A 25,900-nucleotide genomic window follows, 5' to 3' on the forward strand; every position below is an offset into this window, starting at 1 on the left:
TGTGGAACATGTCTGTTTTATTTCCTCTCTCCCACTTACTCTGATATGCAGTATATATATTTTTTCCTTTATGGCTTTGAACATTTTCAAAGTAACATTACTTTTACCTGTCCACGTATATGCATTTTTTTCCTTACACAAAAGGTTTTTGTTGACAATTAAAATCTAATCCAAAAGGAAATAAATATTAGTGCAAGTTTGATCAGTAATTTATGGACATGAGGTCTGCTACAAGCCTTTCTGTGGATGAGGGAATTCAAAAATGTTTTAAATTCACATGATATGTCTCTTTTATTAGGCAAGTCACCACAATATGGAATGGCACAGTATCATCATACTATCCTATAGGCTCAAACAAATGAAAGAAATCATCACAGCTGGCCATATTTACAAGTAAAAGACTTTAAATTAAATAGTATAGCTTTTGGGGGGAAAATACATTAATTAGAAAAGCAAAAAATGTACAAACTTTTTTTTTTTGTTTGTTCTCTTCCATTTTTTAAAAGGTGAGGTGTTAGTGTTTTTGCTCAATAGTTTCACTTTTTGTTCATGTCAGGTCACGTTTTGATTAGTCCCTCAAGGAAGTCCTTCTCAACCATTTCCTCAATGTTCTGTCTGGCCCGGCTCCAGAAGACTTTCTGGCTCTCCAACTTGCCATCCTTGCTAGCAAATGGGCCGTCTCTGGGAGTAGGGCTGTGATATGGTCCTGAACGGCTGTTGCCTTTACTGCTGAACACCTGACTGAGAAGGTTGAAGAAAGGGAGGAGCTGCTCCATGCTGCGGATCACATAAAGGGTGAGCAGGAGCTGTCCGGGCTCCCAGGACAGAGTCCGTGTGGAGCAGTCTTCCTCTGGATTTTTCTAGAGTTAATGGAGACATTCCCATGAGGATAATGAACATCCTAGACTTAGGAGCATTAGCAAATCTACTGAATAGTCTATACATGTTATAGTACTTATGCTAATCATGTGGAATGAATCTCTATTAAAATAAGGCAACAGTTAGACAGAATAGATTTCCATAGATAGGTATATTTTAGCGACGGTTTTGTGGTCGTATTACCTTGGCCCTTTTTCTCAGCAGCTTGGCCAGTCTGACAACATAGGGCTTGAACTCTCTCTGATGGGTCCCCTGTCTGCGGACCTCCAGACCAGAGTCATCTGAGGCTTCAGGAACAAAAGCCCAGCGATACCTATGGCACAGTGTATTATTATTTCCTTCAAATTAAATATGCTCAATATTTGTCATTAATTTTATCCATGAAGAAAATTGATATAATGTAAAAGTATGAATAGTATTCTCAGGCTTTTCACACTTGAAATAGTTAACCCTACGTCATTCTAAACCCTGGGTAAACAGAATCCTGGATTATCTTGCATCACACTTCACACTGCTCATGATTTAGCTGGAGTTAACAGTTAATCATCACAGTGAATCAAACATTCCTAAACCCTGTGTTAATGTCCTTATTCATGTATTTGGGGTGTCAGTATCATTAGCTGCGTTTACATGGACTCTTATAATCGGACTACTAGCAAAATCGTAAAAAAAAAAAAAAAGTCACATGTAACTACATCAATTGGAATGAATTGGTTAAATCCAATTAAAATTTCATTCTGATTGTAAGGGCTGGTTTAAACCATTTCTAATCCAATTGAGAGGGCATGTAAACAATGAAAAGAAGCAATTTAGGAGAATAGTAGTATGCGCAAACAGCGGGAAACTCTGTATATTCATTCAGTATGCACATGTCAAAAAATCTATTCTGATTTGAAGCTTGTGACATATAAACGCGCTGAAGGGTTGGATTCTGGAATTCACTGCCGCTTCAATATATACCTTTTAAGTTATTAATCAACATTTATCTTTCTGTTAAATTATTTGAATGACTTCTTCAACGTATGGTAAAGCATTTATTTTCCTTTTCAAACACTAGAAAATAAGTTTTAATATTGTCTGTACCTCTCACTGAGAGATAAGAGCATGTTATCAGTATGTTTTGGGAAAGTTTCCTGTTCAGAGCAGAGCTCAGATCAACTTCAACCTTGAAGAAGCTGTGAATCATGTGTATCTGTGCGCTAAGTGTTCTGTGCAGGTCCTTTTTACTGGTGGACAACTGGCACTCTGCTTGAGACCAGCAGACGCCATGTCATGACCCCAAAAGGACATCCAGTACCTAAATCCAGGGTCTCCTCGTCAGCATCGTGATGAAGGGAGATATGCTTCTGACTATCTGTCCATGTGTGGAAGATTACCAAATTTGTCTATTTTTCTTAGCCAATCAGAATCATTCAACCTGAAGTAATGACGTAATTGGTAGATTCTGTTAGAGTATAATTGTTGTGGAAATGTGAATGTATGCAGAGCAGCCTATGAACTCCTTGTGAGACTTGAAGCTGGCTTCTGCTGATGAAACTGCAAACTATTCTTCATTAAATTTTTCTTCAATTTTTTTTTTTTTTTTAAACTTTGACTCCGGGTCTTTATTCAACATATCTGGTTTCAAGGGTCCATGTTCATGTAAACACTATGTTGAAATTCATCAATTGGAATGATTTCATTCCAATTGAAACAAAAAATGTCCATAGCTATTGATTTGACGAAAGCAGCATGTGACCTGAAACAAGTTCCTTCCTTGTACTAAAATACATTTCAAACATTTAATATGTGAAAAACATATTAAAAAATACTCACATCTGGAACTGAGGCAGACTCTCAGAGGGCAGAGCGAGGGCCAGGTCCAGCAGCTTGCAGGCAGACAGGTAGAGGTTGAGCCAGCGCTGGCTGTTGTAGGAGGTAGAGAAGCCATTGCCCCCCGAGTATGTCGTCTCGAGCCCTGCAACCGAGGGGCCTGAGGTCCTGGAGAGAGGCCAGAGACCACATTCATCAGTATTCAACATGTACAAATCACCTTTAAGGTCTAACATGGAGCCAGATTTTACTTCTTGAATAAAAGATAAAACAGATTTGATAAATGGGTACCTGGTGATGTCCTCATCTGCAGTGAGTTCCTGTTCCATGAGTAAGAACACCTGAACCTGTGGGAAGAAACAAACATCCTAATAAACATGTCTGATTCTAAAAGAATGAGACAAAACAGGTCCACCAAATAACTATTCCTCTCCATATTCTCCCTGGGAACTTCTGTTATTTCACCATCACGGTCAAGAGTTAACAGACTGATTTGTGAGATGTTGCTTGTGATTATTTGTTATATGTAAATGTGTGAGGTGTGTCACATCCTCACCAACTCAGTGATCATAGTGGGCCAGAGTGAGGTCAGGTGCTGGGGGGACATGCGTAGTAGCAGCACTCTGAAGAAGAGGAAGACCTGAGCATGGAGGATGGGCACTTGAGGGAGTCGTAGGCTCTCCACAAGACGCTCTGAAATTACATTGTGTGAAATGTTAAGGACTGTGTATACAGAGCTGAAAATATCATTGACAGCAGTAACTTTTTCTGAAATATAAGAGCAACAAATACTGCAGAACAAACAATCGTGTATCGTGACTCAAGTGATACAGTTTAATTCTCACCCTTTATTAGTATTTATAAGTCCTAACGTTAAACAGGGTGTGTGACTATGAGGAATTATCACCTCAAAATGTTCATTGGTTTGCAGGTACGAGGGGTATTTAAAGGATTAGTCCACTTTTAAATAAAATTTTCCTGATAATTTACCCCATGTCATCCAAGATGTTCATGTCTTTCTTTCGTCAGTCGCAAAGTAATTAAGGTTTTTGATATAAACATTCCAGGATTATTCTCCATAGAGTGGACTTCAATGGCCTCCAGACAGTTGAAGGTCAAAATGACAGTTTCAGTGGAGTTTCAAAGGACTTTAAACGATCCCAGACAAGGAATAAGGGTCTTATCTAGCGAATTCTTCAAAACGCTTACGCTGTATATCCTACGCTTTCCCTATTCTACTTACGGAATGAACGCGGCACCAGTTTAGTTTTTTTCTGTAAGTAGAATAGGGAAAGCGTAGGACATTCTGGACATTATTCAGAATACGGAAAGCGGAAGCACATGCAAGGTGATAATTTGTGTTTATAAAGCATATACAGTTGTATTTTTTTCGAAAATGACAGATTGTTTCGCTAGATAAGACCCTTATTCCTCGTCTGGGATCGTTTAAAGCCCTTTGAAGCTGCACTGAAACTAATTTTGACCTTCAACTGTCTGGAGGCCATTGAAGTCCACTATAAGGAGAATAATCATTGAATGTTTTCATCAAAAACCTTAATTTCTTTGCGACTGACGAAGAAAGACATGAACATCTTGGATGACATGGGGGTGAGTAAGTTAACAGAAAAATTTTATTTAAAAGTGGACTAATACTTTAAATTAAATACATACACCTCTCTTGCTATTGCTCACATGCCAGTGATTACCCTCTGAGTGCTGTCTGAGAGTTGGCACAAGTACCATAGGTTGCCGACCCCTGATTTAGAGCTTATTACTAGTGCTAGATTACTAGGCTGTGCTCCATGTCACTTTTTATGCCCTTCCCTCGCTAACATCCCTCCATCTTGTTGTCACATCATTGCTTACATTACACTACTGGCACTACTTAAAGTTGTCTACTACTGGCAGTACCCATGGAATGGGTTGAACTGGAACATCCTAAGCCCTTGGTCACTTAGAATTCGCTATAGAACCGATTCATTATTTACATTATATTGTTTATTTACTTTTCCTTATTAATTTGTTTGATGTACCATTCTATATGCCTATAGGTATGCTTGGGCTGTTGGAGAAAATATATAAAATTACACAAACTAAGATATCAATACAATAACCTATGACACAAGTATTATGCAGTTAAATCACAAAATAAAAATCATACATCATACACCAGAGTTGTGTGGGGTGGGGGTAACTTAAGTACGGTCTGCTGTGGCATCACAATCATGTTGCATTGTGATATATGTTGCCGGAAATTGAAGGTCTGTCCATATAAACTTCCCTCATACACTTGAACTGGAACCCGCTTCAAATTGTAGATTCCCCCAAGGGGAAGAGCTCAGGTAAGTTTTCAAGTCTGTGTCTACAAGCAAAGTGGATCGCAACCCTAGAAACTTACAGGCAAGTGTGTTGGTGCAGACTGGAACTAAATTCAGGACGTCCAGTATTGTAAACCCCTGATTTTGAAATCAATGGATTTATGTTCAAGTGTCTGTTAGTGTCTGTGTGTACCTTGAATGTCTGGCAAGTACTTCTGGTATTGGTCCACCTCACTGCTGTAGATGGTGAAGGCCAGTCGTTTGAGTAGCATGGCTCTCTGTTCAAGCTCTGCATCTCGATTGGTGAAAAGACTCAGAGAGCTGCTCTGAGCCACGGCAACTCGGGCTGCACATATACAGAATGTTAGCAAGTTCCTCTCTACAACACTCACACAAAAACATTAGCTCGATGATGATGATAGAGCAATAAGATGGGCGCAGCTGGAAGGCCCACTTAGTAGAAAGGGAAGACTCACTCATCAGGTCTCTGAATGTGGTTTTGTCATGAGTCATCAGGTGGTCTATGATTGCTCTCCAGCTGAAATAGAGAGATGTGGTCAACTAGAGGTCACATTGCCCTGTGAGTGGCAGTAAAACCACTGCGACAAGCAGAAAAGACATGTTGTGCTGTACAGGACTCACTGGCTGACGCAAGAGGAGTCCATCTGGAAAAACGTATGGTCCATAAACAGGTCGAAAGCTTCTTTTTTCCAGGCTCTCCGGGTGTACTGATATCCACTGAGGCTGCTCAACAGCTGGATACATGCACGATAACTGGGGGCATTGTGAGCACTGGCAAAAAGAAGGGAGAGAGCAACAAGATCTTGATCCCTATAATAACTTTCAATTACAAAAGTCAAGACACTGAAGCAGCTTCAGCAACTTTCTGTCCAATTAACTGTCGGTTCTTTATCTTGTTTCAACAGTGTTGGATTTTGAAGACTAAATACCTATGGTTGCGCAGGTAGGGCACAACATAATGCATGAGGTTGACCAGCAGAGGAATCACTCTCTCCTTCTCATCACTGTAGAAGACCATATCTAATAGATGAGCCAGCACCTGCAAAGATACCAATGTAAACATGAGCACAATAATTTAATTCACAGAAAGCAAAGCAAACATACAGAAACAAGTAGGGCAGGGCAAAGCATGACCTCTGGTGACCTGTGAATGTTCCTGGTGTGCTTGATACCAATGCAAAAATCCAATTTCCAAAATTGCAATTTACAAATGATATCTGCTGCACTGGTTGTGGTAGATTTGGGCTTGTTGTGTATTTAAAGAACAAAAAGAGTGTGTATGTGACATTCTGTGTTTACCTCAGCCAGCAACATGAGGGCGTGAACACTGTACACAGATGGAGTGAAGCTGGAGGCCTCCATCACTGTGAGCATTAGATCTGAAACATACATACTGTTAGTGATAGACTCGCCATACACTCATGCAGCTGTGCAAGCTAACAGGGCTCGATTTACATGGGCTATACCTTACATAAAACACAGACACACAAAGTCTCTGACCTTCAACATCTGTCTCCAGACTGGCCCCATCCACCATGATTTGAGGGGAAGGTTTGACTTCCAGGTTTCTCCTCAACCACGTGGTCTGTTCTAAGGATGAGCCTGCAATCGTGCCAATGGCCTCTACGATCTTATGGGTCACATCCTGGAGAGTCATGGTTTTATGATTTTAATGTGAACATTTAAAATGAGACATGTAAGAGAAACAGCTGACACTGAAACATGGTAATACCATGGAACTTTAATGTTCAACTTAGCACAGTAGTAAAGCCATATTTATATAATGTGGTAATGTAAAACAAGGTATTACCATGTTCCAATGTCCAAAAAAGAATGGTGCTTGAATGTAAGTGTGAAGAGTGATGGAGTGAGGGAAAGGTCACCTGTAACTCTCGCTGGTCCTTCTTGCTTTCCAGGGTGGGATTCTTCAGGATAAACTCATTCAATACTCTAAAGAAAACATAAAAATAAGTGAGAAATCATTTAAAACTATTAATTAACTTTCTCAATAAAACACTGCCTAATATTATTTAATCCAGGACATTCCAATGAAACAGGCTTGATAGCCAATGAAGTCCTTCAAAAACCATGCCTATTTTTTAAATAATAACAAAAACTTTTCATTTATGACAGGGTTTACTTTGTTATCAGACATGTTCATTCCATTTTATTTGCCTCAATTTAAATTATAAGTAAAACCTGAATATAATTTTGAAATGAAAGTATGGCTGTGCTAGGATTTGTGAAAAAGCACTTACCCTAGTATGAGGAATTGTCCTGGAGCAGGCAGACCGAGCTGCACAGAGTCCTTCAGCAATGCCAAGAGTGATGGCCAGCTATCAACCAGACTAGACACTGGAATACTAATAGAGACAAGACAAGGGCAGTGAGACAAAGTAATTTAAAGAATACATTTGGCATATTACTATAGTTCACTTACCTCTGCACATAGGCATAGAAAAACTGAAGCATGCAGACCTCCAGGGAAAGATTCTTCTGTAAAATTAAGACAAAGGTGAGTTAAGTCTACCTGCAAAACCATCAGCAGTAATTGATAGTGACTGGAAGGGAATTATGGGAGTTGTCAGAGTACATTCGTAACTATACCTTCTCTTTGGCGATGGCTGGGGGCTGCTTGAGGACTTCCTTCACTGTCTGTATCACAGTCTCAGTTCGCATGGCACTTACTGAACGAACAAGTTCCACAAGGAGAAGCTGTTCCTCACTAGCTGTGGGAATTACCTAACATACAGACCCAGACATGAAAGTGTTTGTTTTTGTAGTTTCAGGGTACAGAACCATCAGATGACTTTTGGTGTTGTTCATACCTTGTTCCTGGATGGAGTTTTAGCCTGCTTCCTTTCATTCCACACATAAGCAATAGCAGCCATGAAGTGAGCTCCATGATTCATTGAGATTGGCCCCAGCAGCTCCAGAATTTGCTGCCTGAGATTCTGTGAACAACCAATGAAAAAAGTAGTTAGCCTAGCACCTGTACTACACACAGGACCAAAGCAGAGTCACTACATGTCTTAAGACACAAGTTTACTCTCCACATTGTACCTTTGTGGATCCTAGGTTGATGTTGGAGGTGGAACAAGCAGAGGCTGCAGCTGGCTTGTCAGAACTATCAGCCAGATAAAGGACACCCCACAGCAGGGTTACAGAGGACATAATGGTGTGCAAGATGGAGAGAATGCCTGCACGTGCCTCTGAAAGATGCTTCTGATCTACATTCGCCTGGAGCTGAGGATTACATACACATAAGCATTACGAAAAACCTCATACTAATTCAAAGCCCACACCTAAGCACAGATTAAAACTGAAACTGACACCTATTAAATCAATATTATATATACATAATTTTATATAATAATAATAATAATAATAATAATTGTTATTATTATTAAGTTTTATTGTTATGTTCTCATTATTTATTCCCTTATTTCTTGATGTGCCCTTTACCTTATAGCATTTAAAAGACAACACAAGCATGAAACACTAGCTCCCTCACCTGGTGATATTGTGATGTTGGGTCTAGCAGACAATAATGGATTATGGCTGTCATTCCTTCTAGTACAGTTAGAATCAGGTCAGGAGGGATACACAATGCCATCCACTGGGGCCTAGAAATATATACACAGACACATTTCATTTCCCTGCGTAAAACAAAGCACTGCTTCAAAAGATCATAGTATGTATTTTAATTTATATTCCCTAAAGTGCATGATTTTGTTAGGGCAATAACTAAAGAACTGATGGTGAATAGTGCCCTCTTGTGGATATAAAATAATGTACTATCAAAAAATAAATACAGTCAAATAATCACTTTGTGGTTGCTGTGAGTGATCGGTTTGTGATTATATGACATCTTTATCGACAATTTGAAGATTTCAATACAAACAGCTTTGTGAACTGCTGTGCTTTGCTGTATAGCCCCGTTTCTCTGCTACATAACTGAATTGGTCCAGTACCTGGTGTCCGTGAGGCCCGTCTCATAGCGGTATTGCTGGATAAGGTTGTCAAGGTTTTTGCACAGCTGAAGCGTAACAGATGCAACCACTCGCCGAAGCACTTTTCTCATGTATGGCAAAGTGGCTGTGATAAGGCCAATCCATTGTGGGTGCATCTTGCAAGCATGATGCTGATGCAGGGCTCGGATCACCGCACACAGAAACATGCCCTGAGATGTAATGGGTTGCCCATGTAGGTATTGCAGGGAAGTCATAGGTTGTTGTGGGTTGACATGCTCCACCTCCCCTCCAATCAGCTCAAAACCAGCTCCAGGACCATTAGGTCCGCCACTAGACCCAGATGACCCCAGACCTCCCTCACCACCCTCATCCACTGGGATCATCACACGGTGCTCCAACACCACCAGGCTCTGAAGCAGACGCAACAGTTGTGACTGTATAGCGCTGCAGTTGTCTAACTGGTCCTCTGACAGATTGATGACACTGTCCTCTGAAAGACCCTCCTCAACCACAGCCACATTGGTGCCACGGGCACGGTGTTCATGCCATTTCTGTACACTAAAGATGGTGGAAAGCAAACAGTGTAGCACCACCTTCTGCACTTTGCATTTGGACAGAACGTCACAAATAAAGCTTGCAAAGCCCTTGGTTGAGCCCCCAGTGACCTTAGAAAGCTCACTGAAGAGCAGCGTCAACACCTCCACGCTGGTCAGCTGCATGGCATGGTTGCCAGCCAGGTCCTGTGATGTGGCGGCCACATGAGCCGAGTAATAGCTGCGCAGAAAATAGAGGCAAAGGGAGATGATGATCTCCAGGAACATGGCACTTCGGAAGGAGTGGGAGTGCGAGTCCTGCGGGATGGGGCAGTAGAAGTCCTTGCCCATGACAGAGACACGATGGCGTGCTAGCAGGTTCTGCAGAAGAGAGAGCTGTGGGGTGTAAGTGTTGTTTATGCTGGTGGTGGAGATGGCGCTCACAAATCCTGCTGGTGAAGCACGTAGCATGGCTGCAATGGCAGAAAGCGCATGCAGAGTCCGAGAGGAGTCATAGAGCTGAAGATAGAGCAGCACATGCTGGTATAGGGGATGGATGTTAAAACGAGGTGACCCAGAAGAGCGCGATCCTCCCACAACACTAGCAGCCCCACCGCTGGGTGAACCTATATCACTTTCAATCTCAGACACTTCCCCTTCCCCACAGCTGTACCAGTTCTCCAAGTCAAGACTGTCACCAAAGAAGATGTTGGGTGGCCGGCTCTTCTCAGTCTGGTTGGTCTTGCGTCTCTCATCATCTTTCCTCTTGACCTTCTTGATTTTGGGCTTGGCCCCTGGGGATTTGTCCACCAGACGCTCCATAATCTTGCCCTTTAGGCTGAGCTGGGTGCTGCTGTGGCTGCGCTTGCGGTGCGGGTCATCTACCTGGAGACTCTGCTCGGTGAGAGCACTGCCACCGCTGTCTGGCAGTGTAATGATCGAAGGCGAAGAGCTATGGCGAGCAATGCCTTCCCGACGCTCCTCTTCCACTGAAGCATCAATTGAAGCCACAGCCAGGAACTCCAAGGTTCCCCCTGCAACCAGTTCTGGGAGTGTTCTAGGATGGGTGTTGGAAAAGGGAGCAAGGGTGATGGATGGCCCATTAGAGGTATCGGTGGACGAGTTAGAACTGTCAGAGTCTGTCTGAATCCAGGCATCAGGAGATGGTGCCTCAGAGGACTCTTTCTCCACCATTTGCACCACTCTATCCACTAGCTCAAAAAGCACAGCAGAAACTGCCTTGTGCAAGGACTCCTCCTCTAACGAAACAGACTGACAAAGCACAGGATCAGATATATTAACAGTGCTACCACCTCCCTCCAGTTCATCAAAGCTGCCATTGTCTATAGTAGAGGATTGAGAGCCACTCGAATCTGAGCTCTGGTGCTCCCCCTGCTGATCAGGAGGTTGATATTCGCCACACAGCTGCAGGTTCTCGCTGCTAAGGCTCAAAAGAGAAAGACTGTCACTCAAAGGGTTGACTGTCAGGCTAAAAGGTTCCATATCATCCAATGGGAGGCATCTGCCACATGCTTGGACACCCCTGTGGCCATTCCCTGATATCTGGCCATAATCTGCAGAGGAGAAGCACATTTATTAGCAAATTTGATAAAAAAAAAAAGCAGATGGTAAATCTATTTAGATTACTAGATGAACCCTCTTACTTTCAGTATAGCCCATATCCCTCATGTAAATGGGTTCAGAGGACTCTTGTTCCAGTGTGTTGGGAAAGACCTGGTTCCAGTGACGCTGTGCTTGAACCCGCTGTATGGATACACGGTGGGTTTTAGGGTGCAGCAGCAAAAGTAGTAGAGGTTCAAGAACACGAGCTATGTCATGTCTCTGCAAAACCTGGTTCAACCAGGCCCTGCCAACAGCACTTGCAGAGCCATCCCAATAACTGAGGCTGTCTAACATGATAAACAGAGACCTACAAGAGGAAGAGAATGGTGAGGCGATTTAATGATCAATGACAGTGTCTTGAGATGATTCACTAAGTCATATTTGTTTTTGTATAAAATTAAGAGTTCATTTCCCATAGAAGTGCTGTTACCTGTCAAATGTCCGATTGAAAGGTGAAGACTTGGTGATATTCAAGTCTCTGGTTAGGTGCCAAAGAACTGAGAATTTTACATGAGCCTCCAGACGTATTCTCTAAAATAAAATTTTGTAATATATGAAAAAATATCTGTGCATGTATAGTTGTGCATTTCTATGCCCCTTATTTGTGGGGTGTCTGTACATGCATGACTGACCCTGTCCCGATGCATGAGCTGCTGGCTAATGACATCTTCACAAATGCTGGGGGAGGGAGCCAAATTATGAAGCTGGTAAAAGAGCTCCACACTACGCTTGTGGTGCTGGGGGGTATCCTCTCCCAACTGATCCCATAAGATGAGGGCTACACTCTACAGGAGAAAAGTGAGAAGGTGATCAAGATACAAGGAGAGACTTCAGGAGAATGAACACAAGTAAAGAAATACTGCAAACCTTGAAGAAACCCGTTTTCTCTGCAATGTACTTCAAGATACCCGGTGTGAGTGGTGGTCGAATCACCACTGCAACACGCCCCTGGCTTGGACTCATTGGCTGGCTCGAGTCTGGACTTGCCACACGCTCAGCTGTCACCATAGCTACAGACTGAGTGAGTCCGACAAGGTCCATGACAAGTGAGATAGCTACTGCTTGAATACTGAAATCAGCAGCTGAACAGCATGCATCCATCAGGGTCTGAAGCCAAACCGCTGGCTGAACACTCTCACCTGTCAAGAATTGGCACAACACAAATATGTGACATAGAAGGATGTCAAGTGTGAAAAAAGTCTGTATTTATATTATAAATTTTCCTCATTAACGTCCCCCAAATCCCTTTATATTAAATTAATAAATAATGCATGTGGAAAAAATGGATTGTGCTATCATGTACGTAAGGGTTGTATATTAAAGCAATAATAATATTTATTTCTTAGTTATGTTTCAAGGTGGCAGAGGCAGTCGAGGATAATGTCCAGCAGGATTTGTGATAACAAGGTAACAACTTGAAGGAAGGTGCCTGACCTTTGACCTTTGGTACATAAAGAAATATAAGCAGAAGGTTATTTTTACCTGCCTGCTCCTCTCTGGTGGGTGAGGACTTCAGGTTGCCCTCAGCAATGTAGACTGGAAAACTGGAGCACTCCAAGAAGAGCTGGCAGGCAGCAGTGAATGCAGCCAGACATTCCATATGTTCATGAGACATCTGCTCCTCAAAACCACTTGTCCATTTTTTATCAGCCACCACTGTTAGAGTGTTCATCTCTGCATTGCAGTTCTTTCCTGCCTCTGTCTGACCACCTGGGGTGATGTAAAGCCTCACTAAGCAAGAAAGGAACTGCTGGAAATGTTCAAGACAGCACTGCATCACTGGCTTGTCCTGGGGCTTGCTGTGGGCCAAACTACTGAGCCCAGATTTGGGTTTAGGTTTGGGTTGACTAGGTACATCTTCAGGGCTGGATGCATCATCCTCGGGGTGTTGCATCTTATCAGGTTGGTCCCCACGTTCAGCCTGGTACTGGATGAAATCGGTAAATCCACTTTCTGACAATCGGCTGCTGGAAGCATTCTCGCCATCATCAAATACATCAGTGCTGCCAGGGGCTTCAAGGGTGACTGGTAGGGTCTGTGCAAGATTGGGAATGAAAAAGTTTCTCTTCAGCAAGGCATATAAAACACTGTCCAAAACTTAATCAGTTTCAAAGTCAATGCAGTTTCATTAAGTCAATGAAATATATTGGATTAGTTTTGATATTTTTAGAGGTGGTGCTTGTAGTTAACATGCTGACAACATGCTGTTCTTCACTGTTTGAATGGTAAAACTCTCAGAAATGTAACAATTTTGATTTAACCTATTTAAAGCACTGGAACTACAGCCAAACACATTCAGACATACACCTTTGACCATTGTGCAGGGATCGACATTAATGCTTGTCTGCTTATTCCGAACAAATGGATTTTTTAAGGGATTTTTTAAAGTACACTAATTAAAACATCAACAACAACAAATATCTAGGGAGGCTATTCTGATTTTATTTCATTCAATGTAAATGGTGACTAATAATAGATAATGTATGGAAGGCAACAGGGTCTTGCCAGTCTGTGTGAGAAAGTCTCTTGTTGGAAACTGCAATAGCACACAAAAAGAAACATCACAGAAGAAACATCAACATCACATATCACAGAAATGGTAAAAATTCAAAATGCTGAAATGATGTTATATTTATAACATTATATAATTAAGCAATATCACCTGACCAAGAGTGCTATTTTCACTCTAAATGCTTTAGATGCAGCTTCTCTGTAGTGAAAGTTGAATTTTGTTGATAGTGATATTAAGCAACAGACTTTTTAGCGTCTTATTATTCTAATTGAATTTACTGATAAAATTTATTAATTTGACATTAAAGATGACATTTAGTAAGAAAGGAGTAAGGAAAAAGGTAAATTCCCTTGAAATCAATTTAAAAGGGGCAATAATCACAAAAATGTGGATTCAAGTAAGTAAGAACGGACTGAACACTGATGAGAGTATTGCTTCAAAATAAGTTACAGTCCTTTTTTCTTTCTGGACAAAACAAAACGTTTTACTTGTACAAGTGAATCAATGACCGATTTACTTGATCGAAGGGCAATACATAACAAGGTTTAATGTCAAGCCCTGTAAAACTGGTGCAGTTTTTTGAGAATCCCGTCACAAGCCTTACGTTAAGACAGTGCATCAAATTTAAAGTATTCCAACTCAAAACCAGTGAATTCTATTATGGTGAGCTCTATCTAGCTGTTTTTGGCGATTTCTTTCACAGAACACAGCTCTCTCAGCCCTACACTTTAACCTGAAGCCCTTCCCATCATGCTGTGAGTTGGCTATAAAACAATGAGACATCCACAACTTAGTGGTTCCAATCATAGAACCGTGTAGCAGCGCAGAGCCAGACTCAGGTGGTAAGCAGTGCGCTGTATGAGCCCCAGAGGAGGGAAAGGCGAGAGCTTGAGAGGTTGAAGGCTATTTTCACCTGAGTGGAAATGACAGACTCTTGGGCCTCAGAGGCTAGACTTGGCTCCCACTAGAGAGAGGAACTCAGCTGTGCATGAACGTCTCATCCCTATTCCCTTGCTTACCCTCCCTGCATGCTGGCACCATCCAGGGAGTCTGGCATAATTTCGATGAAGCTTCACTTAGTAAGTCCCAGTAAGGAAGCAAACAGGTCATGACTCACACACACACACACACACACACACTAACAAACTTATGTCAGGGGCCAATGAGAGAGGACCGTCCTGTCTACTGGACCCAGAGCAGGGAGTCAATGAAGGCATGTACAGTAGAGACACACACCATCAGGCAGAATAATTATTTTTTCAGGCCAGTGCTTGTATGGCAAACAGTCCATGTTGGCTTGAATTTAACAGACTAATGCTGTAGGGACTGCTTTCAAAGACTTCAAAACAATTAAGAGACATTCTAAGTTGACAGAGTACTGTTAATATTGGCAGTAATATAAAGTGCTGAGTGATGTACAAAGTAAGAGAAGAAAGAAATAGAGTACATTTCAGCACTGAACTCTGAACAGTCAAGTCAAAATACTTTTTAATCTACACTACATATTCCCTATGCAGAATGGCAGAGATGAGAGTAACAGATTTTGTGTTTCAGCCTGGAGCTAGGTCTCTGTGCACTGGTGCCAATGTGTTTCCTTAATTGGGCTTGAATCAAAGCTACTAAAATTCAAAATAGATTATCTTACTTTCATTTGATTTATTTCATCTGTTACCAAGGGAAGCCCATATAATTGACATTTACATATAAAGAAAAAAATAAAACTTTGAATATTCATTACTAATTAAATGTTCACTAGAAGTTTACAGAAATTATGTTCTCCTGAATTTTTCTATGCCTGGAAATTTTAAAATTCCCATATATATTTCTAGGTTTTCCACCATAGGAACACTGATAAATTTTCTAGATAGCAAAAAAAAAAACCCTGCAATTTCTAACGGATGAAATATTTTAGAGCTGAGCGTAACTAGAAGAAAAACATTAAAATTTTCATGTCTTTCCTAAGCTTGTTTATTCACATATTTCCATGACTGTGAGGACCCTGCATATAGTATGCTTTACCTTAAACTTATAATGTACTGTTAAAGATGTGAATTATATAGAAAGTCAGTCATATATGTGGTTTGGGGTTTTTATTCACTAAACATGTTTGAAGCATTTGATTGTCTGCTCTCACCATTTTCTCATCTTTGTCTCTAGCGGAAGGGGTAGTTGCGGCAGACGATGGACCAGAGGGCAGCGCAAGGGGCGACACCAGAGGGGGCTGGACTTTGCTGAGGATCTTCGAGCAGAGGCGCAGACAGTGGGTGAGCTCTCTGAGGCCCAGGGCCTGCAGGTGTGTGGTAAGAGCGGAAACCATCCGCAGCAGCAACTGAGGTAGGTGCTCTGTCTGGATCTCAATGTACGTCTCCTAGAGAGAAAAAGAGACAGAGAGAGATACATGAGGGAGGCTCAGTTCCATGTCAATATTAAGACAGCTGGAGGTCAATTCCTGCATCACAGTCAGTGCTATACATTAAGAGTGATGGTTAACAAAACTGAAAAACATATAAGAACCTTTTAGGCTTTACGTGTGGCATAAAAGGGAGTAACAAGCTTAAGATTTTTAATCGGTGAGTTCATGCAAGTTGATGGTTCTACCTTCCGCAACATCCATAGATAAATTTTTAGCTATAATATAACAATAAATATAATTTAATACAACAGCAAATAGGCGTTTTAATTTTTTTTATTACTCCGCTTGTCTGTTTCATGGCATTCCAGATCAGAGGGTGTGAGTGGTGTGAAGCTGAAGCGGCGATTTTTCAAAGTGAGCACGGAACAGGAAATGGAAAGCCTGGAGATTACAGGCCGTTAATGGATGTTTCTGGAAAGGTAGCCAAAAAATTAGAGTGAAGTGAAGGTGAGGTGAAGAGGCAAGTAAGAGCAGTACTGTACCTGGCAGATAACCCTCATGCTTCTAGTAGGCTTCGAGGAAAGAAAAAGAGAGCAGAGATTTTCAGACAGACAGAAGCGAGCAGAGCAGAGGACAGAAAACATTTCAGAAACCCTGATTGGTTCATTCACAACCATTGCAGAAACTAAGACCAAGATGATCTCTGAAACTTTCACAAGGACATCAACAGACACATAAAAATTTGGACACATGTAGAAAATGTCTAAACTATAAGGCTAAGACAAACCAAGTGTCACTAAAATGTTTAAGTAGTTTAGTTGCCTATAACTACAGAGATAGAAACATCAGTGGAGATTAGACCAACTAAATCTCAGTTTACATGAATTTTTCATTTCTAGCTGGCAAAAAGTCACTTTCTTAAAGCAGAAAATGGACATTGGGGAATAATAAAGCAGAAAACTGAACATTTCAATAGCTAAATTATCGAAGTGTAAAGTTTACTAACCAAAGACACAATGTCCAATAAGAAGTCCACCAGCTCACAGAACTCAACCAATGAGCGTGCTGATGTCTCAGACTTCGTAGTCTGTCCAGGGGTATGACTGCTCTGAGTCCACCTACAAAAAGAGAATGTGGTTAAGTAAGAATGGGCCAAAAATGCATTATATTTTTCTCCCATTATCCTACACACACCTGCAGCACTCCTCAAACCAGCATGCAATATAGTCCCACATGTAGTATGGTTCAAAGGAGTTAAACAAGAGGTTGGCGGTTTTAATGAGCTCTGCTGTTTTCTTGTTCTCTCTGAGTTTGCTGAAAAAAAAAACCAAAACATCACAAAAGATTCAAAATTGGAAAATATTTTCACTAAAAATATTGAAATATTTGTAAGAACTGCGTAACTGTAAGAACCATTAGTGAGACAAAAGCATTGCGGACCTGCTAAGTTGAGTTTGGTCTTTGCTGAAGGGGCTTTGGTTCTGAAGGTCCAACTCAGCACGGCACTGAGTGTGCAGGGTACGAAAAACTTCGATCAGAACATCCTCTAAGATTGCTGGGCCTAAATGAAGTGGACAAAAAAAGTATCAAGGCCAAGCTCTCTTTGCGTGAGTCTAGGGATACCTCAGACATCATGTAATAATGACTGTACCCAGCTCAGGCTTGTCGAGAAGGCTGATGAGAATGCGAAACGGCTTTAAGTCGTGCATCAGGATGCTCTCCTCCTCCCCTCCTCTTGCCTTCCCCTGCAAGATCCCCACCATGGCCTACAAACACACACAGACACATTTAGAGATGCACAGAAAAAAATAAAATACTTAAACCAACTGCTTTAAATATTACAAGTAAACGCATCATAAAATATAATATACAATATGAAAAACATATATTAGTTTTGAGCTTTCCTAAAGATTACATTTAACAGTGTTATTAATTAAATTAGTAGAGTTCTAAAAGTCACAATGAAAGGGAAGTAGAGACAGATCCTTTCTTCCATATTATGACATACATCCGAGTATAAAAAATTATCGAAAAAGAAAAAAAAAATCCAGTGTGGGGTTCTATCTTTCACTGTAGATTGGATTTTAAGATGTGGGCATTGCATTAAAAAAAATGAATGTGAGCTTGTGGAGGGGCAGGGTTTAAGAAGAATAAATGATTGGAGAAGTCATGCATCACTAAAGAGATAAAACAATAAGATAAAAGTAATAACATTCACAATAAGATCTATAACATGCATTTACAAAATAGAAAAATTCAAGTCATTCCAAACCTGTATGAATTTCTGTCTTCTACTGAACACAAAAGAAGATATTTTGAAGACTTTGGGTAACCAAACGACATTCTTCAAAAAATCTTCTTTTGTGTTCAGCAGAAGAAAGAAATTCATACAAGTTTGGAACAACTTGAGGGTGAGTAAATGATGACAGAATATTTTTGGGTGAACTATCCCTTTAATTTTAACTGAGCTTTAGATTACGGCAAAGTAAGTCTGAATGAAGCTAGAGTAGTCAAAATGGATCTTTCCTCTGCATTACCCTTGAGAAAAAAAGTTCTCTCCATTATACTGTGAATGCCTTTGCAAGTGTGTGTTTCAGCTCCTTAGGGATTTCACACTTGGTGTAACGCATGGTTGCACAGACAGAGGAACAGACGGTCCCTGCAATAACCTACTTCCCAAACAAGCGAGATCCAACAAGTGGCCCAAAGCAGATGGCACGCAATCAAACAATTCCCCTTCCAATAAAACAGAGAGGAAAATGCCAAAAACAAAACTCCCCCTGCTGAAGTCCCAAACTCAACCCCAGGGGTACCAGGACATTTTAAAAGCATGGCCCTGAAAGGCTCTGTCTGTGCATGCATTGGGACCAGTGTCTCATCGCAAACTAAACCATGCATACAGACCACATGGAGAGAAGTACAGACTCACAGAGTGGCTTATTGACAAAATGTGTGCATGCACCTGTGCACCACTGCAGACATAACAAAAACGGTTTCATCTTACAACAAAAGCGAACTCAAACTCCAAAAAAGAAAGAACTTTTGAAGTCTCTGTGATGCTTTTGATGCTCAAAGTCCAAAACAACAAAGTGAGTCACATCAATCCATCTTAATTTGTGACATAAAACAAACTTCGGATTCTATATTTAAAAACATAGGTGAAATTCTCACTGTTTGGATTTCATATTCTGCTTTGAAGGTTTGACCATACCTGAACGAGCATGTCCTTGGAATACGTGTTGAAGTAGTGCGTGACGTGCTCTTCTGGATTACTGAGTCGGGTGCTACGAGGGCCTGCTTGCACACCATTGTTATCAAAGCCTGAAAACACCAAGCACACAATTAGCACACTGACATGAGTACATAGATATTAAATTTCTCTAAACACTTTTAACTACTTGCAAAGAGACAAGGAAATAAACGAGGAAGTGTCTATGAAAATATGATATGAGGCTACTAATAGTTGTTACTGGTACTCTGTTCATGACATTCAAACTTACCACAATGTTCATCCACAGCATATGGACAGCAAGTGAGAGACAAAATAAGGTCAACCAAAACACTTAACATACATGCAGGCCATGTAAGATTCGTATGACCAATCGGTCAACAAACTGATCATGCGTCATATAGTTATTATAAAAACATGAGAGATCATAAGGGAATTGGGACACTAAAACAATTGTTTCTAACCTCTGGTCAATTTTATATAGCTTAAATATAAAATGCTTTACCGCTACAAAATTTAAGCAAATTTATGTTGTTTTTATGAAGTTATCAAATTAAAAGGTTTGGTTCAACCAAAAATAACAATTCTGTCATTAATTACTCACCCTCATGTCGTTCCACCAGTTAAGACTTTCGGTCATCTTCGGAACACAAATTAAGATATTTTTGATAAAATATGACATCAGTGAGGCCTCCATTGCCAGCAAGATAATTAACATGTTCAGATGCACAGAAAGCTACTAAAGACATGTTTAAAACAGTTCATGTGACTACAGTGGTTCAACCTTAATGTTAAGAAGCGAGGAGAATACCTTTTGTGCGCCAAAAAAACAAAATAACGACTTTATTCAACAAAATCTAGTGATGGGCGATTTCAAAACACTGCTTCATGAAGCTTCGAAGCTTTACGAATCTTTTGTTTTGAATTAGTGGTTCGGAGCATGTATCAAACTGCCAAAGTCACGCCCCCCAGTAGTGAACCATTGAAATTTCGAAACACTTATGATGTAACGAAGCCTCGTTTACTGAAATCACGTGACTTTGGCAGTTTGATACACGCTCCGAACCACTGATTCAAAACAAAAGAGTTGTAAAGCTTCGAAGCTTCACTAGATATTGTTGAATAAAGTCGTTATTTTGTATTTTTGCTGCCACTGAGCCATAATATTTTATCAAAAATATCTTAATTTGTGTTCTGAAGATGAACAAAGGTCTTACAGGTTTGGAACGACATGAGGGTGAGTAATTAATGACAGAATTTTCGTGTTTGGGTGAACTAACCCTTTAAGTACAGTAATCGTTTTTCCAAGGAAATAGTTTTTTTTGTTGTTCTTTTGTTTTATGCTAGTGTTTTTTGGGGTCAGCAAGATTTTATTTAAGAAATTAATACTTTTATTCAGCAAGGATGCATTGAATAGATCAAACATGACATTAAAGACATTTGCAACATTACAAAAGATTTCTAAGAAATGCCATATCTTTGAAAATGGGAACAAAACAAAAAAGGGTGTTTGAGGTGTGGATATCTCACCCAGCAGCCAAGCATAAAGTCTACGGTTCAGGGACATGTCTCTCCTTAGAACAACATGAAGTGCTGCAGACAGAATCCTGATCATGTCTGGACGTGTAGCCTGAAATTAACAGTATACAGTGTAATTAATCTTAATGCTTAATTTCTATGCCAAAAACTTTACACTAACTTTTCTATTTGTGTGACTAGGGAGTAACCAAATCTACAAATAGCCGTTTTAAAGGTGGACAGGTAACTCTGCCACCTGAGACGCAACACAGCAAGGTCTTTCACAGCTGGATTTTGAAGAGAAATATAAGAAATATTCCCATCATTGTGGTAAAATGAGATGTAAAACAGGTTTAAATCAACATTTTTAATCAGTTTTGTTACCTGACTCATGTGGAAGGGAAAGCAGAACAGGATAAGATCTAGGGTGCTCCTCTGCACCAACACACTGGAATCCTGTACAGATGTGCTTACTGCTTCCACCTGATGAAAACATGAAATCAAGATGTAAATCATGTTCCCTGTGGTATTCAGTAGAACAATTTATTGTGGTTCATTCATTATTAAAGGCTTTTTTGCTTGCATTTTGCCACTATTGATCAGTGTACCATCAGTTCGATGTCACTGCCAATGATGTACAGCTGGTCCTCCATGGATAGTTTTCGGTTAAGGTGCAGAAGGACGAAGGTCACTCCAGGCAAACGCACAGCAGGGCTGGTTAGGATACTGCCCCACAGGGCACTGTAGAAGGCCGGCTGCTCCACAGCTGCTGCCACCTTTTCTAGCAGGGTATTGGTCCTGTAGTTTTTATTTATCGGTATTAGTCGATATTGTAGATACATGCATACATACACACATACATATATCTCAGCTGATATTGCTTGTATATTTGTGCATGCTCATTATTTTTGCCTTCATTACCTCGCTTAATCTTTTTAAAACGCTCATAATTTAATAACACTGTATATTTCAAAATTAATGTCCATGCATATGCATTTGAAATTATTGATTTTAGTTTGTACTGTTTTATTTTTTTATTTATTTATTCTTTTTTAAGAACAAATAACATATAATATACATTCCCTTTCAAAAGTTTTGGTCAGTAAGATTTTTTTTTTTAAAGAAATTAATTATTTTATTTAGCATGGCTGCATTAAATTGATCAAAAGTGACAGTAAAGACTTATACTTTGTTAAGAAAAATGAAAATAAAATCCACTTTTCAATTAACAAAGAATCACAGTTTCCACAATATTGTTTATAAATATTAAAGCAGCACAACTGTTTTAAACATTGATAATAATAATAAATAAGAAAATCAGAAATTCCTACAAATAAATTACATTTTAAAATATCTTATTTTAAATTGCCAACATATTTTACTATATTACTGTTACGATACTAATACAATACTAGTAGTAATATAAACAGTTGTACACATATTAATAAACATGAAACAAGTACATTCTAGATTTAAAAAAATATATACTTTACCTGTCATAATACTCTGATCCCTCCTCCAGACCAGGCATTACACCAGTCAGGAGTCCCTGCAGGCCTGGTTTAAGAGTCTTCCCCAAGGGCAGGTAGTAGGTCTCATATAACCCAAGTAATACTGGCTTCACAGACATAGCAGCATTGGATAGTAAAGGGAAGAGTCCAGAACTGAGGAGGAGGAAAAGGGGTGATCAAGGCACATATTAGGCACTAAAAGTCACTGTAGCAGAAAAATCAATCTCGCAATATCTCTACCTATAAAGGAAAAGATCCTTTGCCAGGCGCTTTGGTCCAATGATCTTGAAGATGATTTCGTAGGTCTCCAGGGCCTTGCGGTGAACCCCGCTGGGCAGCGCCGGGTGGAGGCATTGGGCCAGGCGCTTTCCTATGGTCAATTTCTTGGGCACAACCTGATACTTGCCATTGTTTTGCAAAACCTGTCCACCAAATACAGAAAAATAAGACCAATAAAGCAACTGCCATGTTTGGAACTGCTTCTAAATGCGATCAAGGTGGATGTATAAAAGGACCTTGTTGAGCTTTCCGAGTGCTGAGATCAGATCGGCCCATTCGCTGGAGTACTCAAAGTTTTTTAGGGCCTTATCTACCGCTGCCACATAGTTCCTGTACTTCGAGTCACCGAGGAGTTCCAACTCCTCTGCATTCATCGTCCTACACGATGGGACTAAAAGCCGATTCCGAGGTCACGTACAAACATCACACCTTCAGTTTAAAGGAACAGAGGAAAAAAATGCAATCAAAAGGAGTGTACTCAATGAGTAATGTTACAGTGCAGATCACATGCTTGTTGATGGAAAAAAGAGCTCACACCCAGATTCCAATATACTCAACATTAAGCTTCACCAAGTGGTATATTTTACACTCAAATAAACACAGTAGCCCTTTACTGTTCAGAAGAGCTCACTGTCATTGGTGGAAATGCTGTGGGAGGCTGTTGAATTATTAACAGGTGTGACTCAGTTGCAGGTGAGACACTTTAAGCTATAAAGGGCAAAGAATATCAACAATAAAGCACTGACTGGGAATAAATAACATTTTAGTTCTTTCTAATCTGCCATTAACAGCATGTTATAGAAAACATTAAATTCTCTCAAAAAAACCTGCAATATAAATGAAAACAGTTCACTGGGGTGACAGTTCAGCCCAAAAAACATCCCCATTTTGTTTCAAACCCATAGGAACGGCAACATCAGTCATCATTCACTGTCATTTTCTACACAATGAAAGTAAATGAGACTGTCATTCTGCTTAAATTCTCATTTTGTGTTCCACAGAAGAAAGAAAGCCATACAGAAAACATGAGAGTGTGTAAATGATGACAGAATTTCCATTTTGGGGGAACTGTCTCTTTAAGATGCATCATAACAGCCCAGTTTTTACTCTATCCAAAACCAAAACAAGATCCTACCAACCAAAATAAGTATGCATATTAAGGCCTTTTAAATCTGACACTCTTATCAACCGAACTGAATTAATTTGTTTTAAAAATCCAACATATTTTACATAGCATCAATGCATTTGACAGGCTGATTGTGATGTCCCATTATCTGCTGATGGGGAACAAGGGGCCATTATGTGATGAGAAGGCCCCTCTGAGGTCCTCAAAAGCGGTTAGCCAGTGTGACAATGATGAATATGTGATTCTTGGTAAACATCTCTCTAAATCTCTCCACTTGGTACGACACCTCCCCCACAAACTGAGAATAACCATCCAAACACGATCAAATGTCATGAACACAGGCTAACTGCTAAGCTACTGTACGCTCGATACAGAGCACTGGATTCTCTCCATTGAGCTGCTGCTTACCGTTGTCAGTCGACGACGATTTTTTTGAAAAGGTCTGTGCTGTGAGGGGCTAAGGGTTAGTCTTGTATGCGGGCGAATGTATGGATGGAAGGATAGATGGATGAACGGATGGATGAATAGGTTGTGAGCGATGTACGGTCAGGTGCGACGTCGGTGGGTATACTGACAGCAGTAAACGCTTTCCCGGATTCCGCTAGCGAGATCACATATCTGCTTTCAGTAAAGCCATGTGTTATACAGCTGCGTTAATGTTGACATCAGTCCAGGTAGCGTTGACACTTCGCGGATGGTACCATTTTTGATTAAAGTCGTTGACAGGTAAAAATGCTTAGTTCTGCGCATGCGCGAGCGGTTCCTCGTTAAACAAAAAATACGTCACTCTTTCACAATAAAAGTTTCCGTGATGGCGTCACTTTATAAGCGAGTCCCGGAAATAAATGTTCACATTATTTTCGAAATAAGTAAAATAAGGTCTGTGATTAACATTACTGGAACAGCGTTTCACGTTTTGTTCTACAGTATAAATTATGCATATTCATACTACAAACGTGAATTTTTGAATACAGTGTTTTTTAAAATGTAACTGCTATTCTAAAAATCCACATTATTGTGGACTATAAACTGAATACTTTATACACTACTTTTAGCACAAAATGATTCTCACTTTTCCGACTGTATTAAGTGGTTTGAATTCCATTCAATTATTGAAAGGTTGTTGTTTCTTCAGTAGGTTACGTCTGTATCACCGAAACCAGTGTAGCTTGTTGCCAGTTGATGGTGCTGTGGAAAACAAAACAGAAACCACTGCACCCAACGTTGCGCACTTTTATTTCCAATGCGCTGTTAAACTAATCTTAATAAAATAGAAGCTTTCAAGATTATTTATAATGTAAAGTAAGTGTAATACTTCTTTTGTTTATCTTTTTTCGTAAATCACTTTTTTGTGTTGTATTATTTCCTGTTTCTATTGGGGTTAATCGAATATTACACTACAGGCTAACCACAGAAAATGTAAACAGCAGTGAAAACGTAAGCTCTAGTGCATGTACATTTTACAGTAGTGAAGCTGACCATTGTCTGCCGTTGAGAGCCATTAGTGTAGGATGTTCATGGTTTCCCTGTAATTTTATGTTATAAGATTAGTTTCAAACAAATACGTTTTTTTAAATCGAGCTCTCTGAAGCTGTAAACAGTTTGCAAAATACCACATTCATTTCCTGTATTTCTGTCGGTTATAATTACGCATAGCCTACACCTTTCGTTTATATTGTACATTTTTTCATATTTTTTCTTACTTCACTCTGTATTGACATATTAGTCTGTTTTGTTATCGTGTAATCATTAGCCTACACAATAAAAACATCAAAAAAGTTAAAGCATTTTCAAAAATGTCCCAAGAATTTAAACTGACTGAACGAACACCATCTACAGTTCTTAATATCGTTCTGTTAATGAAACGTCGTAAAGATAAACCACCGTTGTAAATTGTTCCCAGTGGGTGCTGCTGTCTACGTGAGCACTGAGCAGACAGCGAGTTCTTGTCCAAAGGGATAATCAGTTTCATGGGTCACACCGAGTAAATGACTTCGAAACTGGGCCGAAGTCCAATACAGTGTCAGTTGTCCTACGTGCCCTCCTGCTCGAATTGGAAGCAGTGTTTAACATAAGCAAAAACAAGTATTTGTACATCACTAAAACTAAAATATCTACTTGTGCTCCTTAAAGTGGAACTAATTAATTATATTGTTCTCTGTAGGGTTTAGGTGAAGTTTCTCTAAATGCAGAAAAAAAAAAAAAAAATGAG

General features: G+C 40.0%; 1 protein-coding gene across 5 annotated transcripts; it reads right to left on the minus strand.

Moving 5' to 3' along the window:
• dop1a (DOP1 leucine zipper like protein A) lies at window positions 1-25,889 on the minus strand. 5 transcript variants are annotated; one of them, XM_048153441.1, is made up of 38 exons: window positions 24,761-25,889; window positions 22,799-22,991; window positions 22,524-22,705; window positions 22,266-22,436; window positions 21,381-21,570; window positions 21,157-21,255; window positions 20,785-20,884; window positions 19,237-19,346; window positions 17,677-17,791; window positions 17,466-17,586; window positions 17,220-17,339; window positions 17,032-17,143; window positions 16,568-16,597; window positions 15,807-16,040; window positions 12,643-13,195; window positions 12,028-12,299; window positions 11,793-11,945; window positions 11,591-11,691; window positions 11,202-11,467; window positions 9,005-11,111; window positions 8,545-8,656; window positions 8,094-8,276; window positions 7,859-7,984; window positions 7,638-7,772; window positions 7,471-7,526; window positions 7,289-7,393; window positions 6,914-6,980; window positions 6,531-6,675; window positions 6,330-6,409; window positions 5,960-6,069; window positions 5,652-5,801; window positions 5,486-5,547; window positions 5,203-5,355; window positions 3,248-3,384; window positions 2,983-3,038; window positions 2,695-2,859; window positions 1,063-1,192; window positions 1-860 (listed from the first exon to the last, which is right to left on the minus strand). In XM_048153441.1, the coding sequence occupies exons 2-38, from the start codon at window positions 22,934-22,936 to the stop codon at window positions 558-560; spliced, it is 7,449 nt and encodes a 2,482-aa protein (XP_048009398.1). In that variant the 5' UTR covers window positions 22,937-22,991; window positions 24,761-25,889; the 3' UTR covers window positions 1-557. The 5 variants fall into 5 exon arrangements, with proteins under 5 accessions (XP_048009398.1, XP_048009397.1, XP_048009399.1 ...); XM_048153440.1 differs by lacking the exon at window positions 24,761-25,889 and adding an exon at window positions 24,264-24,689; XM_048153442.1 differs by lacking the exon at window positions 24,761-25,889 and adding an exon at window positions 24,097-24,689 and having other exon boundaries at window positions 19,237-19,319.
• Window positions 25,890-25,900: the final 11 nt, after the last annotated feature.

The sequence above is a fragment of the Megalobrama amblycephala genome, linkage group LG13 (assembly GCF_018812025.1).
Source record: "Megalobrama amblycephala isolate DHTTF-2021 linkage group LG13, ASM1881202v1, whole genome shotgun sequence".
Classification (NCBI taxonomy): domain Eukaryota; kingdom Metazoa; phylum Chordata; class Actinopteri; order Cypriniformes; family Xenocyprididae; genus Megalobrama; species Megalobrama amblycephala.

Excerpts from the sequence above, each read along its gene's own strand:
- dop1a (XM_048153441.1), bottom strand. The coding sequence starts at position 22,936 with ATGAATGCAGAGGAGTTGGAACTCCTCGGTGACTCGAAGTACAGGAAC. Across the intron at positions 22,437-22,523 it reads AAGGATCTTTTCCTTTATAG|TTCTGGACTCTTCCCTTTAC; the intron begins GTAGAGATATTG and ends CCTCCTCCTCAG. Across the intron at positions 21,571-22,265 it reads GGATCAGAGTATTATGACAG|GACCAATACCCTGCTAGAAA; the intron begins GTAAAGTATATA and ends TAAAAACTACAG.